This window comes from Microtus oregoni, unplaced genomic scaffold, assembly GCF_018167655.1.
Source record: "Microtus oregoni isolate MIOR12 unplaced genomic scaffold, Mior012 000015F_ref0000493, whole genome shotgun sequence".
In the NCBI taxonomy this organism is placed as follows: domain Eukaryota; kingdom Metazoa; phylum Chordata; class Mammalia; order Rodentia; family Cricetidae; genus Microtus; species Microtus oregoni.
In genome coordinates this window covers 36931829-36949622 of record NW_024543074.1, presented here as the reverse complement: position 1 = coordinate 36949622, position 17794 = coordinate 36931829, and the positions used below count along the sequence as shown (strand labels likewise).

At 49.3% G+C, this 17794-nt stretch overlaps 1 protein-coding gene across 1 annotated transcript in view; it reads right to left on the bottom strand.

Annotated features, from left to right (window-relative positions):
- Window positions 1-16370, bottom strand: part of LOC121456830 (multidrug and toxin extrusion protein 1) — a 34819-nt gene extending 18449 nt beyond the window's left edge. The window contains exons 1-10 of the mRNA XM_041665309.1: window positions 16239-16370; window positions 10915-11016; window positions 9312-9380; window positions 7924-8072; window positions 7077-7119; window positions 5474-5518; window positions 2375-2472; window positions 2014-2111; window positions 1821-1934; window positions 1662-1729 (exon numbers count right to left, since the gene is read on the bottom strand). Coding sequence (XP_041521243.1) covers window positions 1662-1729; window positions 1821-1934; window positions 2014-2111; window positions 2375-2472; window positions 5474-5518; window positions 7077-7119; window positions 7924-8072; window positions 9312-9380; window positions 10915-11016; window positions 16239-16370 — 918 coding nt within the window. The remainder of the gene's footprint in view (window positions 1-1661; window positions 1730-1820; window positions 1935-2013; window positions 2112-2374; window positions 2473-5473; window positions 5519-7076; window positions 7120-7923; window positions 8073-9311; window positions 9381-10914; window positions 11017-16238) is intronic.
- Between the last annotated feature and the right edge of the window lie 1424 nt (window positions 16371-17794).

Genomic DNA, 17794 nt, shown 5'->3' with positions numbered 1-17794 from the left:
AGCCTTCTTTTAACCGGGGAGGAATACAGACGTGCCTTTTTGTACCCATAGAGAGCAGAGGACAAGATGTGCAAAGAGCACATATAGAGAGTTGTAAGCACTGATCTTTTTATGATTTTTTTTTCCCAGCCAAGATTTCTTGGTGTAACAGCCCTGGCTGCCCTGGAACTCACAGAGATCCTCCTGCCTCTGCCTCCACGAGTGCTGGGATTAAAGGTTCCACTACCACTACCCTGCAGTGTAAACAATTATCTTTTGTTTGTTTTGTTTTCTTCAGGCAGGAAAAAAATCGGAAATCACACAAAGATATTTGTTCCAGGAGGTATCCCGAGGTGCTGACGATCTTATTACAATAATATAAATTAAACATTGGGCAGTGGAAGGCTGGATTAGAGATAATGGGCTCACGGCCTTCAAGCCTTGATAGATGTACTCAACTAAAATTACTAAAATATGAGAAGTGAGTAAAATGTAAAAACGTGAAGTATAGGTTAAAAACGTCTTCCACAGGCAGTAAAAATAAAAATATATGCCCCCAAGGAGTAGAAGTAGGAGAATTGATCTAGCATGCTCGGATCCCCAGGGGAACTAAAACATAAACTAAAACCAAAGAAGTGTGTATACCCTGTATATTTTAAATATAAACAATGGAGGGTAGAATGTCAGCTGGCTGAGTCCTTCTCCAAACTATAAATGCCCTTTCCCTCTGTTTAAAAAGGTCCATTTTTTTGCATGATGCTGGGCATGAGCCTCCTCTACTACAGCGCCATACCCTGGTCCCTTCTTTATCTCTCTGTCTGAAGCGGTGCAGGCATAAATCAGAGCCCTTCAGAGTTTCAGGTTGATACACAAAGTGACGGAAAAGCCTTTAACAATGTATTTTCTAGCATGTCAGAATCTCCTCCACTTTGAAGGGTGAGCAACATTCCACTGTGAGCGTGTATGTACTTGGTCCACCCATCCCTCTACTGATGGGCAGACACCCAGGCAGCGTAACTACAGCCAGTACCGCCTCTGTGAACACGGTGTGCACATAGCTGTCCAAGTCCCCGGCTCCCATCCCCCATAAACATACATGGCGGGCACAGTGTGTTCAGAGATGGAATCAGCACATAGCTGACCTTGGTGACCAGACACCTATTCCATACCCCTCCACCCCCAGGGCATTGCACTAGGGCAGTGTGGGAACAGAGTCAAGTCCTTTGGATCTGAACTGGGCCAGAGACAGAATTAGCAGATATTTTGGGATTTCTGCCCTCCTCACCCCCCTTCATCTTACAGAGAGAAATGACCAAACCAGCCATAAAGGGACTGTCCAGGTTCCAAGATGACTTTGTGGGAGACGGGGACAGGAATCGAACTCAGGACCCCATGAGTACTAGGCAAACACTTTACCACTGATTTTATTTTTTATTTGGAGAAATTATCTTATTCCTTGGTGAAGTCCAGCCTTGAGCTTGTGACTCCCCTGTTTCCCCTCTGACCAACTGGGATTACATGTCCTTATCACTCGTCCCTGCTGCAGGGTGATGTTTTATGTCCAGGAACATCTTATACGGTGTTACTGAATGCCACCAATGCCTTTTGCTCTTTGTGGGACTCTTGGGTTAGAAAACAGGATGCCTCCCCAACGGCCACACAACAGGGTCTTGCGCACTTACCATGTACACAATAATAGCCAATTCATAGGTGATGGACTGGGCTCCCAGCTCCACCATGCCAAGGATACCTGGGAAAGACGGGCAGCTGATATCAGCCTCGCTTCAGTCAGTCTGTTCCCACCAGCCAGTTCCCACCAGTTCTCCCGTCTGCGTACGCACCGCTCAGGAAGCTGCCTATTTCGTAGGCCCACCACTCAATGCACAGCATGAGCATGCTAGGGACGGCCAGCTGCAGGAAGGAGGCCCAGTCATGCAGGCACTCCCAGGACCACCCTGCAGGTACAATAGGTGGGTTTTCAACATGTCTAGCTTTCCGGCAAAAGCCACAGTGCAATCGAAAGGAAGTCTTTACCTCCCCACGTGGCTTGATGCAGTTTTCTCCAGAGGATGTAGAGGAACAGGAGGATGGCCAGGGCAAATTGGGAGATGGTGTTGGCTATCGCTGAACCCCTGGGAAGACCAACAACTGTGGGTGGACACTGTGCTCCACCCTCTCCACTCTGACTTGGGGGAGTTAGAAAGCCATGGACCCCTCACTGTGCCCTCTTCCACCACAGGCCCTGAAGTTACTCCGGCTTGGGGCAGCATCCTCTACACTCTGATAGCACTTTCCAAAGCACATAAGAAGGCCACACCCACACCAGCTAAACTGCCCTCTTTTCCCTGAAGAAGGCTAATGCAGTCCCCCCGGCCCAAGAGGAAGCCCGACTCACATCACCCCAAGATGCAGCTGATGGAGAAACAGATAGTTGGCCAGGGCGTTGATAAGGTTGGCTGCGAATCCGGTCACAATCTGTGGCAGAACAATGCCCTGGAACGAGGAGACACCTTTATATGTGGAACATCAGGGGACTTGGGCTTAACAGGGGCAGTTAGTCAGCTAAGCATACCTCTCGCCTTCCCATTCTCCCCTCCCCTCTGGGTCCTCTTCTTTGTTGTAATAGAGAGCTCTGACTGCAACTGGTAGAAGCTAAGAAGTGGAAGGAACTCAGAGATTCACTCTGCTTTGCTCAGAATGGCAGGACTTAGCAAGAGTAGAAGGTGGCATTTGCAAGAGGTTGGAAATAAACTGTGCTTTCTCCACCAAAACTGAAATCCAGAAGCTTGTAAAACTGTTTCTTTTGAAATGGAAAGCGGATTCCTTCATGACTGACTCTGAGAAGCAGGAACAGCGGGAAGAATGTCCTCCCTGCTTCCTGCCTCACGTTAAGATGAGGGACCCGTGAGATGGCTCAACAACTAGAAGCATGGGCTGCTCTTCCAGAATACACAGGTTCAAATCCCAGTGCCTACAAAGTAGCTCATAACCACCTGTAACTCCTGTTTTGGGGGATCCAATGCCCTCTTCTGGCCTCCCCAGGCACCAGGCATACAAGTGGTGCACAGACAGACATACATGCAGGCTTGGGGAGAACTGGGACCTGTGTGACAGCATTGGGGAAATGGTGACAGGAAGATCTGGAGTTCAAAGTCATCCTGGATTCTGTTTTTTTGTTTTGTTTTGTTTTGTTTTATTTTTGTTTTTTGTTTTTTCAAGACAGGGTTTCTCTGTAGCTTTTGAGTCTGTCCTGGAACTAGCTCTTATAGACCAGGCTGGCCTTGAACTCACAGAGATCCACCTGCCTCTGCCTCTTGAGTGCTGGGATTAAAGGCACCACTGCCCAACTGTTTGTTTGTTTGTTTCAGTTTACACAAACTAAAGCTGGAAGGAAGCCTCAGTTGAAGCCCTGCCCATCGCACTGGCCCATGGGCATGTCTATGGAGTATTTTCTTGACTGATGGCTGATATGGGAGGGCTCAGCCCACTGTGGGAGGTACCACCTGTGGGCAGGTGTTCTGGTTCTATAATAAAGCAGGCTGGGCGAGTCATGGGGAGCAGGGCACTAAGCAGCTCCTGTCTGTGGCTCTGAAGGTCACGCTGAGATCACAGGCAGGCCTGCAATACACCACATCTGCTTCTACAGAACCTTGCCCTTGCGCTTCCCCCTTGTCTGGTGAGACCCCCCCTTCTAGACACCTCTGGGTTGCAGCTTTGTCTCCAGCTGACAGGATGAGGGCTAAAGAGTGACAGTTCAAGTGAGCTCCATGTGAGCCCCTGGAGAGCTTCATGGAGGGGAGTCAGATTTACACCTCTGGTGCAGAAAAACTGCCAGCCTGCATTTTGAGGGTCCCAGGTGTGGTGGTTTGATAAAAATGGTCCCCATAAGTCCATAGGGAGCAGCACTATTAGTAGATACGGCCTTGTTGGAGTGGGTGTGGCTTTGTTGGAGGAAGTGTGTCACTACGGGCAGGAGGGGGGGCAGGGGAGGGGGCTTTGAAGTCTCAGGTGCTCAAGCCTGGCCAATGTGTTATTGTCCTTCCTGCTGCCTGCAGGTCCAGTTGTAGACCCCTCTGCTACCTCTCCAGCACCATGTCTGCCCGCGCACCACCATGATGATAAAGGACTAAACCTCTGAAACTGTGAGCCAGCCCCAGCTAAATGCTTCCTTTATAAGAGTTGCCCATGGCCATAGTGTCTCTCCACAGCAACAGAAACCCTAACAAAGACACCAGGGTAAGCAGAGAGAAAAGAGCCTGGCAAATAAGATTCTACTGAAGTGACAAGAAGTGAAGTCGCTTCCTTGCCCAGTTCCTCTCGCTCCTCTGCTGCAGGTCTCAATGTTCCCTGTCTTTCCTCTGCTCCCTTTCTAACTTCTGCCCTCTTCCAGGGGAGTATATTCCTCCAAACAAGCAGTATGTTTCAACTGAAACACTCCTGCCTCTCCCAGAGCCCACAGCCCAGTCTCCAGGGCCCACCCATCACCGTGTGTACTGCTCCTTCAGGGCAGTTATTTCTTCTTATTAGACAATTTTCAGCCCACCATTTTCAAAATGCTCATCTCTGCACTAGAAATTAGTTTGTTTTCTACCAACCCAATCACCAGTCAATACAGCACGCTGCCCTAGCAGACCAGCCAGCCTGCTCCTCTTATGCCACTGTGCGCTGTGTCTTCTACCTACACTCAGCGCTCCTGCCTAGTGCAGAGGATTCTACCTGGTTCATACAAGAGTCTAGACAGAGAAGAGAGGACCTGGAGGACAATCAGAAATGCTGTTTATACCGCCTGTGTTCAACTAGTTCAAGTACATACCTGCAACGTTAATAAAGTGTCCAGAAAGTGGAAACTTCCCTGCCTCTTCCTATCCCTCCTTCACACCTCCCTATTAAATATGCTAGAGGAAGCCTGCCTGTGTGATGGGTATCTGTGGCCAGTTCCTCCTTTACTTGGATTTTTCTAGAAGAAAGTCCACAACCCTATATCACACACTGTCCTCATAAATCCACCCCCACCAAGTCAAGGCCACCATTCCCAGAGCCTTTGGCCATTGCCATTAGCCATGTTTGAAGAGTCTTGACTATTCTCTGTTATCAACACAATACAAGCTTTTATACCCTCTGCCCCAGAAAGTAGGAGCCTTCAGACAAACTGAGAAGAGGTATGGGTGCCCCAGACACAGCCAAGCCACATTGACCTTCAGCCCTCTACAGAGCAGACAGGCTTGTACCAGTAAAGAGCCAAAGAACACAGATGCTAACCTTAGCATTGCCAATGGCAATATTTCCAAGCAGGAACTGGATATAAATTTTCAAAGCCAAGAATAATGCTTCATTCACTCCTTGATGGTACTTAAGAGATCTCTCCACATCAAAGTCCTGTGTGCACAAGCCTGGGAGCATCTTGCAATGACTCTCAAGCAGGCCAGTTCCCTCCACCCTGGTCTCCCTGATTCTATCAGCCCACCCCCAAAAGAAAGAGAATAGTCCACATTACCTGGTTGAGCAGGTATTTAACTTGTAATGTATAAAGAAAGGCTGCCTACAAGAGAAGAAGAGGACGGGGTTAGTACTCCAGTCTGAGCATCCATCAGGGATCTGGGTACCATAGCAGGCTTGTCCCACAGCCACCCTAGCTGCTCTCCACTCTGAAAAACCTCGTTTATCCTGAGCAAGTGGTGTCTGTGGTTTGGAGAAGTCATACAACGTGTGGGAAATATAGGGTCATGGGTTCTGCCTGGCCCCACTACAGGCCTGAACTCCTGCTTCCTGGGGCAAGGGCAGGGGCATTAGCTATAAGTAAGCGTTCTTGGGCTCCTGAGGTCACTAATAGGAGCTAGTCACACCACCGTGGGACTATGAGCTACAAGCAAGTCCTTTTTAAGTTGCTTCTGTTGCGTATTTTATCCCAGCAACAAGAGAGGTACACCTCCACTCCCTGTCTGGCAGGAGGAGATATGGTCTCCTAGGGTGTACACTGACATGCTAGTGTAGCCCAGCTCTCATCTTATTTGGTGGGATAATGAAACGATGTAATATTTAAGTGATTTTATGGGGTAGGACTGAGGGTATAGGTCAGGGATAGAGAACTCATTTAGCATGCAAGGCACTGGGCTCCATCCCCCAGAATATAAAGTTAAAAGAAAAAGAAAATATTTTATGATGAACTAAGAAGTGCAATGCCAATTAGGAGGGCAAATAGCTACCATTAGGGCAGACTAAGTCCTTCAAACTCACACACAGAAGTCCTACGCCCATAGACAACTGGATTTAGAGGGTGATTAAATCAAAATAAGGGCACTGGAGTGGGGCTCTAATCCAACAGGATTGGTGTGTTTATCACAGTTTATTTCACATACATTGGTGTTTTGCTTGCATGAATGTCTGTATGAAGGTGTCAGATCCCCTTTTGTGGAGTTACAGACGGTTGTGGGTGCTCAGAATCAAATCAAGGTCCTCTGAAAGAACAGCCAGCACTCTTAACTGCTGAGTCATCTCTCCAACCCCAGTTGTGTGTTTGTAAGAAGAGACAACCATGTTACATGGGAACAATAGGGTACACCTGTAAGCCAAGGATAGTGGCCACAGGGAAACCACTGAGGCCCACGTGGTGATCTTGGACTTACAGCCTTCAGAACTGGGAGGAAATACATTCCTGCTGTTTAAGCCCCCAGTATGTGGCAGTCCCAGAAACCATCCAGCCCCTCTATCCAACTGAATAAACTTAGCTTTGCCAGTTCATTGACTATCTACAACTTGTTATTAAACATTAACACACAACTGTCTAAAGGTCATAATGATGCTCTTGAAGGATCTGAGATGGACAAGACTTTACCCCTTAAAGACACATTCTGGACTCTTCTGTTGGATGCCCCAAGGATATGTCAGGAGCAAGAAGTCAAAGCAATGACCCCCATCCTGGAGTTTCTTCTGTTCTTTGAGAGACAAATGTTGGTGTCCTTAAGGGACATAATTAGAAGCACTCTTCTGTGATGAGCCGATGTCACATGTAAGAATTACATCAGACCGAGTTCATGACATCCCAGCCACTTTTCACCCAAGGACCCAAGAATGGGGTCTCTGACCCCTTGAAAACTCACAGGAAGCGCTGGGATGAAGATCATGACATAGGTCTGGGTGAGCCTACACAATAGAAAATAGTGAAAATGATGACAAGGCCACCTCTCCCGGGAAGAGACAAAACAGAACAGTGGGCACTGTTGCTGCATTCTTGGTTCTTCCTAAAGAAATGGACTTCGGCTGTTGGAGCAAATGGAAAACTATACAAAGCCCACCACTTGCACCCTGGTTCAGCTTCCTGCTTCTTCCAGTCTAAAGCTCTCAGACAGGGATTCTGAGCCTCACACTGCAGGGCACCACAACGGTCTCTCAGCCTTCCTGGCTCCAAGCCCCTCTACCCAATGGGATATCCAGGCATGTCTTCAACTATTGTCAAATGCCTGTGTGTTCAGAACCACTGGCATGTGGCAAGTGCTTTTCAAAAGTCTTAATCAGTTAAGTCAAAGTGGGTCTTAAACATGGCAGCTCACACATGGAAGATTTGAAAGTTACTGATGCCTTGGGCCTCACCTATACTGGTTAAGAACTTGGGGGGTGGGGGTGGAGGCCAAGAGAATTATCCATAGTGCCAAGGTGATTTTAATACCAACAATGGTCAGAAATCACTAAGTATTAACAAGCCACAGACTGCCATCCCGAAGCAAAGACGTTCATGAGTACAATTCCACACAAACTCTCGACCCTGAAAGTCAGTATTAAGAGGGTATCCAGGTTGTACAAGCCAGAAATGGAAGGTATCATTGCCTGGGAAGGACTAGCCAAGACCAGTTTAAGTTTATCTTGGTGTGATTGTCTGGCCTCTGTCACCTGGAGGCTGAGTATAATCTTTCTACAGAGGTAGAGTCCCTGCCCCCAACCTTGCCTTACCTGGACACATCTGGGTCCTGCCTGAAAAGCAGCAGAATGTGCTCGGTGTTGATGAAGAGTGCCCAGCAGGGGAAGCAACAGAGAAGCAGGATGAGTGTCCCTCTCTGCAGGATGACCCCCACGTGCTTCAAGTTCTGGCTCCCAAATGTCTGGGGAGCACAGGCAAACAAACCCGTTAAACAGAAGACACAACCCGGCTATCACTCAGAAGCCTTCAGTCACGCCTCATTAGAAAGCAGGTGGCTTAGCTAATCTCTCAGGGAAAGACTGTGTGACTGATTGAGAGCTGGGCTGGCTGCACTGCCCAGCATCACAAAAATATCCTACGTAGGACCCGAGCTGCAAAGACATATTGAAGGTTCCATGCGGTTCTAGTCTGCGGTCAAGTTTGCATCATCTGGAAGCTTGTTAGAAATGCAGATGTTTGGACTGCAGATTAAATGTAGATGTTTGGACCTGACTCCAGACCAAAGCATGACCTGGGCCAAGGGCCACAGCGTGGGGCATCAGCTCCTACCGACCTACAGAAGCCAGAGGGTGCCGGTGACTCTCAGCTTTCTGTCCAGTACATCTATGTGGGAACTTCGGATCAGCTATAGAGGGGAACATACACCAGGGGGACTGCCCTCTGCTTAAGATGGACTGGCTTAACTTTTCAACTCCAGGTTGGTGCAAAAGAAACACACACATGGTAGAAACCAGCCTTGAGGTTTTATTTTGGATCCTTCCCCAGGTTAGTGATGTGGGGTGTGATCCTCTCATTTGGCGCTGGGCAGCACTGAATTATGGATCATGAGGGGGAGCCACGACTCCCACTCAATTATGGATCATGGGAGGACCAAGCTGTGTTCCATGCTGCTGAGTCAGGATGTCCACTAGGTGAGGGAGAGTCAATGGATGTTCATCTTAGGATTTCCCACTTAGGATGGATCTATCCAGATGTAATCCACCCTAGTCAAAGAACATCCTATGCAAACTGGAATACCACACCCCTGGAGGATGCTGAACACTCATAGCCCTGGGTGGGGGGCAGCGACCTGCGCTTTGGCAAACCCTCCAGATAACTCTGATGCAGACTCCATTAGAGATGCCCAGGACCACACCAAACTCCAACGTGAAAGCCATAGGAGGGACTTTTACACAGTTCCCCTGCTTGATCAAAGGCAGTCACTCAGAGCAACACTTTTCATTAGGACTGAAAGAACCCTAGCCACACTTCAGAGACAGCCGTGGAAACCCGAGCCTATGGCTGGCAAAGGGTGTCAGGGGCTGGCTGCTCTGAGTTCCTCATCTATGTGTGCACATGGCTCTTCCTCTTGTAGTGAGTTCCTCCGTCTACCCCAAAGGAGAGATGTGTGGAGTCACCGAGAGTGCGTACTTCCTTTTACCTGGGAGATGAGGGTGTCACACGCAGAAGATAAGCCATGTCCCACTGAAATGCCAGTGACGTTGATAACCTGGAAAGGAACAGAGAATGACTTCACAGAGGCCCATTCTCTCTGCCCTGTAGGCCAGGACCACAGGGTGGCCGACCCCCTTCTAGAGAACCTGCTCAGACCACTTGGGTCAGCTAGAATGACATGCAAAAGCTCAGGAAGGGACACCCAAATCTCAGACCGGCGACAATAGCGCCACCTTTTAAAAGTCTTAGCTGTCTTGGTCCCCAGCTTCAGAGTAGCTCCTAAAGGAACACACTGTGACACAGTAGCAGTTTGGGGTGAGTCTACCCACTAGAGATGAGGGCCTGTTGAGCATCTCTAACCCAGGCCTGTTGAGCATCTCTAACCCAAAACTCCACAACCCCAAATGTTCAGAGATCTGAAACTTCAACATCGATGACAAGTCACACAGACCATCTCAGGTCGGATTTTGGAGTTTCAGATTAAGTATGTTCACCTGGGTAAAGTGTCAGTATTCTGAAATGCCCAGAGAAACTTGAGACCCTTCCAGTCTGCATTTCAGACAAGGGTTGTTTCTCCAGTGTGTCCCGCCCCAAGTCAAGCCCTGAATCACAAGAATGACACAGAAGCAAACACATAGTCAAAGCTGGAGCCTGCTGGAGACTTCTTCACTGTCTCACTGTCTTCCCTAGAACCAGGAAGTAGCATGGAAGGGGCCTCATGCAGCTGCCCCTCTGAACTGAATCTGTAGCAGGTTCCCTGAACAAAAACTGAGCTCAGCCTGCTGTAAGAGCTGGCTTGTCACAAGACCACAGCCAGCAGAAACCTGCTTGAGGCTTACCTGCATACACTTCTATATTGCCCCAGATTTTCAAATAAGGAATTGTGGTGTTGCTCAGTGGGAGAGGTTTTGCCTAGAGACCAGGCAAGAAGGGATAGGACAAGACAAGGAGGGGGCTGAGCAGAACAGGAATATATCCTGCAAAGAGCCAGAGTCCGTGTTTAAAGAAACACGTGACTAACTAAATAAGTTGATGGGACTCTTACCCTTGCATGGCCAGTTACCAGTCCCTAGCAGAGACCAGTGACTCATCACCTCATCCTTGGGGACTGTATCCACCACAAAGAGAATTTGGGGCTCCTCCCAATTTCAGATTCAGATACTGGTTTGGATCTAGACCCTACCCTCCCATTCCATTTCTGGATTAGGACTTTCATTTGTAGTGGAAATGCTGGTGTATAGGTAAGACGACCCCTCCTGAGCTCAGCAAACTTCAAGGAAGTTCCCTCTTCCCATATTCAAACTCCCACACCAGATGATATAAACGGAGATCATGCCTTCCATAGATGGCTTTATCCAACACACTAGGCCTGGCAATCTGCAAGATCACACTAAACACGATAATTTCTAAGGATTCAGCCTGCTGGCACCCTGAGTCTAGCCCAGAGAAACCTGTTTCAGACTCCTGACTTCCGGCACTGTAAGGAAACCCACAGCACGATTAAACCACGGGGCTGTGGTTGTCCACCACAGCAGCAGGAGGCCACAGCCGACAGCTCTCTAAGCCTCTGTGGAAAGTCTTGCACGTACCGCGATTGCCAGTGTGACCGCGTCCAGCTCTAGCTTGCCCAGGTGACCACAGAACACGGAGCTTATGAAGCTGATTAGGAACATCATCAACTGGGCCAAGAACTGGAAAGAGAGGAGAGCAGGGGTCAGGATGAGCACCCACCTCCCTAGTGCACGGGAGGACATGGTGCTGCCCGTCCAGTTCCCCGGAGAAACACGGACACTGTTGATCACGGGAACGAGCACGCGATTTCACTATAGCATACGATGTGTGTGCTGGCTAGTTTTAGGTCGATTTGATACAAGATAGACTCATTTGAGAAGAACAAATTACTCTATTGAGATTGGCCTGTGGGGCCTTTTCTTGATTGACGGTGGATATGGGAGGCCCAACTCACTATGGGCAGTGACACCCGTGGGCTGGTGGTCCCGGATGCTATAAGAAAGCAGGTTGGGCAACCCATGAGAACAAGGCAGTAAGCAGCGTTCCCCAACGGCTTCTGCTTCAGGCTCTGCCTCCAGGTTCCTGCTTGAGCTCCTGCCCTGCTGGACTGTGATGTGGAAGTACAAGCGGAAATAAACCTTTTCCTCCTCAAGTGTTTTTATGGCCATGGTGTTTACCACAATCTCAGAAAAGTAACTAACACAGAAGTTGGTACCAAGGAGTGGGCTACCGCTGTAAAGAACCTGACCGCATTCCCTAGAAGAATGTGGAAGGCTTTGGTACTTCAAGCTAACCGTTATGGACTCAGCCCTCTGAAGCCATAAGCCGTGATCAACCCTTTCTTCTGTGAATTGCCTTGGTCTTGGTGTTTTATCAAAATGAAATATAACTAAAAGGGGTTAAGGCACAAATGAGATCACCCGGTTGGACAGCAGAGGAATCTGAGACTTCACATGAAGGGTGCCTGTTTTATTGAGGATGTCTAATTCTCTAGTTCTAGGATGGCCCCACCATGAGGGCAAATATATCTCCAACTACTAGGCCTTTGTGCCCGACATGCCAACGGTGGCTACGACTTCCTCCACAGTGCTGTGTCTCTGACACAGAAGTCCAGGAATTTGAGCTAAGTTTGGATAATTCCGAGGCCAGGCCAGTTAACCCCGTCTCCTCAGGAGGCTGCGGCTCTGCAGGCAGCACCCCAACAACTTTGCTCACTAGCCAGGTTAGTACTAAACGTAGCCAGTACCTGCAGGGGCAGTGCTCTGGAGCATAAGTTTATTGATTTCTCAGCCCTTGGTGACAAGATTTTGAGTGAGCACTTGGCCACAGATGTAAGTCACCTGCAGATATTCAAAACGTTCCTCCAGGTGGTGGTGTCACATGCCGTTAATCCCAGCATTCAGGAAGCAGAGGCAGGCGGATCTCTGTGAGTTTGAGGTAGCCTGGTCTACAGAACTAGTTCCAGGACAGCTAGGACTGTTACACAGAGAAACCCTGTCTCGAAGTAAATAAATAAATAAATAAATAAATATTCCCTGGCCCACCTCAACATATTGATTTGGGAGGTCTTTGGGACTGAGGAATCAGCATTTCTATATTTTCTCCAGCTCTGTGCCATGCAAACATGCATACGGCCAACAATCCTACTTTGGTAATCCCTAAGAGCTTTTCAAACTATGCTGTTGGAAGGCGTGCTGCTTCCGGACAAAGACTGGTTCTCCCATATAGCTCAGTGGCTGTTGTGTGAACTGAAGTGGGCATAGCTTAGACAGAACCAAACATACCACAGTTTACAGCGTAGCAGCAGGGTGCAGCTCCGTGGGGGAGTGTGCACTTCTTTCCTTCCTTCTCATCCAGGGATATGGTTTTTTTTTTTTTTTTTTCGGCATGCCACAATACAGAAACCTGGTAGCAAGACCCTTCATGCCTTGCAACTTAAGATAGGAGAGAGGGGGTGGGGGGTGGGGTGTGCCTGGGGCCCGGCGCTTGGAGGGAGAGCCAGTAACTGCCTGCCCAGTGGACTGTGAAGGAACTGTAGAAGGGCCTGGCTCATCCCCTCCCACAGTGGTCTGCAAGTCCACTCTCAGCAACAACATGTCAGCACAGCCATCATCTGGGGACATTCTTCCCTGTACACACAAGGAAGCTTAGCCCAGAGTCGCCTGACTCGACAGTGTTCCTGAAGTACACAGCGCATTCGGAATTCCAGTTCTGGAGTCCCCAGTCTGAGTTCCCTCTGCCGCCCAACCTTGGAAGCCATAGCACAGACAGAAAAGATGCGGATGATGTAATACACTGCTGGGCACTTCTGTATAGAGAACTGAAAGGCACTGACCTCCCCACAGGGGACCTTAAGTCACAAAAAGCCTTCACTTGTGTCTGTGTCTCTTGTTTGGAACTAGATGCCTGCCTGCCCCACAGACAGGTGTGTTAACGACTTACAGAGTTCTGACTCTTTAACCCATCTGATTCCCTTGAAGAGTGAAGACACAAGATAAGGACAACCAAGACACCTTACTGTCAGCTTCCATAACACCCTGCTCCAGCCCCCAAGGCTGCCACGTTCTAATCGGTCAGTCTTCTTGGATCCCAAGAACAACAGAGCCCCTCAGAGAGATCACTCATGAAGAGGTTACCTCTCACTTGACAGTAATTACCCCCTAAAGGAAATGGGAATGCTCCCACCCCTAAATGTAGGAACAATCATCTTATGAAACCAGGAGCTTGTTCTCTTGAATGATGATGGCTCCAGAGTCACGTGACAGAACCAGGACTGGAATAACAACCAGCCATACCAGTGTGTAATAATAGTGATATCTCCTCCATGACCCTGGCGCAGTGATTCCCCTGGACCAATGTGTGGTAACAGCGATGTCTCCATGACCCTGGTGCAGTGATTCCTCTGGACCAGTGTGTGGTAACAGCGATGTCTCCATGACCCTGGTGCAGTGATTCCTCTGGACCAGTGTGTGGTAACAGCGATGTCTACATGACCCTGGTGCAGGGCTTCCTATGGACCAGTGCATGGTAACAGCGATGTCTCCAAGGCCCTAACACTTCCCCTGTTGAAGCAGAAAGCTCGTATCAGTGCCCAGAAGCTGGGCTGAGGTGCAGAAATTGAAGAAAATTCCAGGAGGTGTCACGTTAAACTCAACACAGCATGAAGAACTTTCCAGGCAGGAGAAGGGCAGTGAACCTGAAGCAAGAAGGTTGAGGCCACGCCTCTGAACAGAGGCAGGCTGGGTAGAAAGGTGAAAATAAGGAAACGCATGATGTCCACGCAAGGGCCAGACTGCACAACTGAGTTTGGAGTTTAAGCACAGTTCACACTGTTTTTTCCACACACATGTGTGCAAAGGACTGCAGTTGCTCTACAGTGAGCATTTTACAAAGAGCTCTGGAGGAGAGTCAGTGAGTGAGAAAGTGAAAATCCTGCCAGCCTGTGAGATGGCCCAGCCGCTTCCTCCCAAGCCTGAGTTCAGTGCCTGAGAACCACATGGCAGAAGGAGAGAATCAGCTCTTGTAAGTTGTCCTCTGGATTCTACCAGTTGTATCCCCCCCCCAACACACACAATAAATGAATAAATAAATGTAAAGAGAAAGAAAGAGGGTCAGATGCTCAGAGGACGTTAACTCAGCCACCCTATCTGTTTACAGTGGAGCCTAGGAGGATAAGGCAGCAGACAATACAGTCCTCGGGAAACGGGATGCCCAGCATCTGGGCACCGAGGTGCAGGACCCAAGAAGGGCTCCATACACCATCACAAGAGACTAAGCTGATTGGGAAAGCAATGTTGATGGCACTCTTGCAAAGCAGTCACCAGGTCACCTGGCTGCTTTTACAATCTGAGATTTCCCTTTTTTTTTTCTTCTGTTGGTTTTAGTTTTCCTTCCTTCCTTCCTCCCTTCCTTCCTTCTCTCCCTTCAATGGATACACATTGTGTTGGTAAGAAACCAATGGCATGCATGTATACATTCATGCTCCCATGTAAGAACCAATGCCATGCATGTATACATTCATGCTCCCATGTAAGAACCAATGCCATGCATGTATACATTCATGCTCCCATGTAAGAACCAATGCCATGCATGTATACATTCATGCTCCCATGTAAGAACCAATGCCATGCATGTATACATTCATGCTCCCGTGCAGGAACAATGGCATGCATGTATACATTCATGCTCCCATGCAGGAAAAGGAGCCAGTTCCCTTCTGTCAGCCTAGTGCTGGGGATCAGGTGACCAGAAGAGGGCAGGAGCTCCGGACACTGTCGCTCTCTTTTCCTTTTGGATTTCTGAAGCAGGAGCTCATTCTGTAGCCCAGGATGGCCTTGAATTCGTGGGTGATCAACCCTTCTGCCCCATTCTTCCCAAAAGTACTAAGATTCCAGGCCACGGCTACCACACGAGGCTCTTAGGAAGTCTTTCTGACAGCCCCTCAGTGAGATTACGTTGAGGCAAAGCTAGCCGCTCTTTAGTCTCTGGAGAGGAGAGGGTGGAACTGCCCTGTGTTCCCAGGCTGTTCCCTAACACACCTGGGAAGTTCCAATCAGGGAACTGAACTCCAGGTCTGGAGACTGAACACCAGCTGCTCTTGTCTGCAGAGGGCTGTGAGCTACTCTGTCTCTGGAGGAGCTGCAGCTCCACACCCCACACCCTATTGTGTGAGCCAACATATCCAAGAATGGGGTCGCCATTCCAAGAAGTCACATGTGCCAATGCTCGGGAGCTCCAAGGTGCTTAAATGACTGCCTCTTGACCAATAGTATATTCACTCAGACACACACTGGCAGATTCTTTTAGCCAGAGAAGGGGTTTTCTCACCCTTGAGGACTGAAAACCCCCAAACTGGCAGAGAACAGGAATAAGATCACATGTGATATGGTTCTGTGGTCTTAAAACCCACATTGCTTCTAAGAGACAGCAATGAAGGAGGCCTCGCCTAACGAGTAAAGCCAAGCCCACTGATGAGAGAACCCCAAAGAGAACTGCGTTAAGAACTTGGGTTTTGAAAACAGTGCTTGGTGGGAGAGGAGCTGGCACAAGATGCCTCTGCGTCAGACATTGGATCTAGATTTCAAATAGTTTCGAAAACCTAATTCCAACGTGACAGTTCACCTTCCTGCTCCATGACTCTGCCCCAGGGTTAATTCTATAGATGCCCTACCTCCCAGGCTTCACCGCTTGTTTGCAAAGAAACCAAGTCTGAAAGTCCCCACTTTCAGGAACCTCTAGCCTCAGGGCGCACGCAGAGGCGCACCAGGCTCTCCACATTGGTGCAGCTGTGGCCCGCTGCCGGCTCTCCATGTCCCCAACCCAGGAAGTCCGACGGGGCAACTTAGGTAACTGGGCTCCCAATCCTCGGGGACCGGCCTGCCGCCGAGGCCACCTGACTCACCGCAGGACCCGCCAGGACTAGAAGCGCCCGCAGTTCCTTTTGGAAGCCGGACAGCAGCAGGCTCAGCCCACGGCGCTCGGGCACGGCGGCCGCACCTCTCGGCTCAGGAGCAGGCTCCTCTGGGAGCTCCATGTGGCCTTCGCGCTGCCCGGACTCAGATGCTGCAGGGGGACCCACAGGTCTGGCCGATTCCAGTCCCCGCCCTCTGCCGCCTCCCCAAGCCCGCCCAGAGCTGGCTGGGTGAGTCGCAGTCTCTGTGACCTTGGACGCACCCCTTGCCCCTGCAAACCCCGAGGTCCTCGCGTCCCCAAAGGCTGGCGAACAAACTCAGGACTGAGAAGTTTGCAGAAGTGCTGTAAGTGAAAAGAAAGCTCACGGGGGCAGCGAGCGACCTTCCAGTCTCTATCGCTGTGGGGAGGCAGGTTCAGAAATTTGCGGCTTGGAAAGAAGAGTCCTGAGTCAAAGGTCGGATCAGGCAGTCCTGGGTGTCCAATGTCTCTGCTGTGCAGTATGCGGTCAGCTTAACACACACTCTGTTAGAGGTTTGGACTTTACAATTTTTCCCCCTCTTGATAGTTGTTTCATTAAAGAATATAGCATCTACCAGGAAAGAAAAGCAAGCCACAGAAGTGCTCGCTGCTCTTGGGTGGTCATCAGTCAGAAGACACAGGAGACACTGTAGCAGGAATAGGCAGGTTCAAGGGGCAACCCAGAGAAAATACAAACTTGCCACCCAGAACCTTGTTCTCCTCATCTTTAGACTCAAGATGCATCGCCCTCACCACCCACTGCAGGCAAGCATTGCCTCATAGAGTTAGGTCTAAGTCAAAGCATTCCTGTGAGGTGCTAAAGGCCTTTCTGTGGCAAGTGACCATGCATGACAAATGTTTTAGCTCACTGTTAGCTTCAAGCTGCTCTGACAAAATAACCCAAAGGCAGCCAAAGGAAGGGACGATTTGTTTGGTTCATGGCCTCAGAAGGCTCCAACCTTGTCCAAGCATTGTACAGAAAGAACGTAGAGGAACTACGTTTCTTACCTTGTGACAGACAGGAAGCAAAAGAGACAGAATACTCTTCAAGGACATGCCTGTGTGACCCCCTTTCTGCAGTTACCCTAATTTCCAGCTCCTTCCAAAATGAAGCCACCAGGTGGAGACCAAGGTTTCAACATAAAAGCCCGTGAGAGACATTGAATACCCCAACCACACCACTCAGGTAACCAGGGAGTTTGGCGTCCAGATTCAGGGTTTGGTTTTCAGTATTGGGGATATAACCCACCCCAACCTCACACATGTTGAGCATAAGCCCTGTCAGTGAGCTACAACCATGAAGAATCCAAGATTTTAACACACGATCAATGTGACTAGGAGTAGAATACTTACCTAGCATGTGTGAGGTCCTAGGTTCCAGCACCATGAAGAACAAACAAACCATCTTAGTCAGTGTTCTATTGCTGCGAAGAGACACCATGACCACGGCAACTCTTACAAAGGGAAGCATTTAATTGGGACTGCCTTGGAGTGTCAGAGGTTTGGTCCATCATCATCATGGTGGGG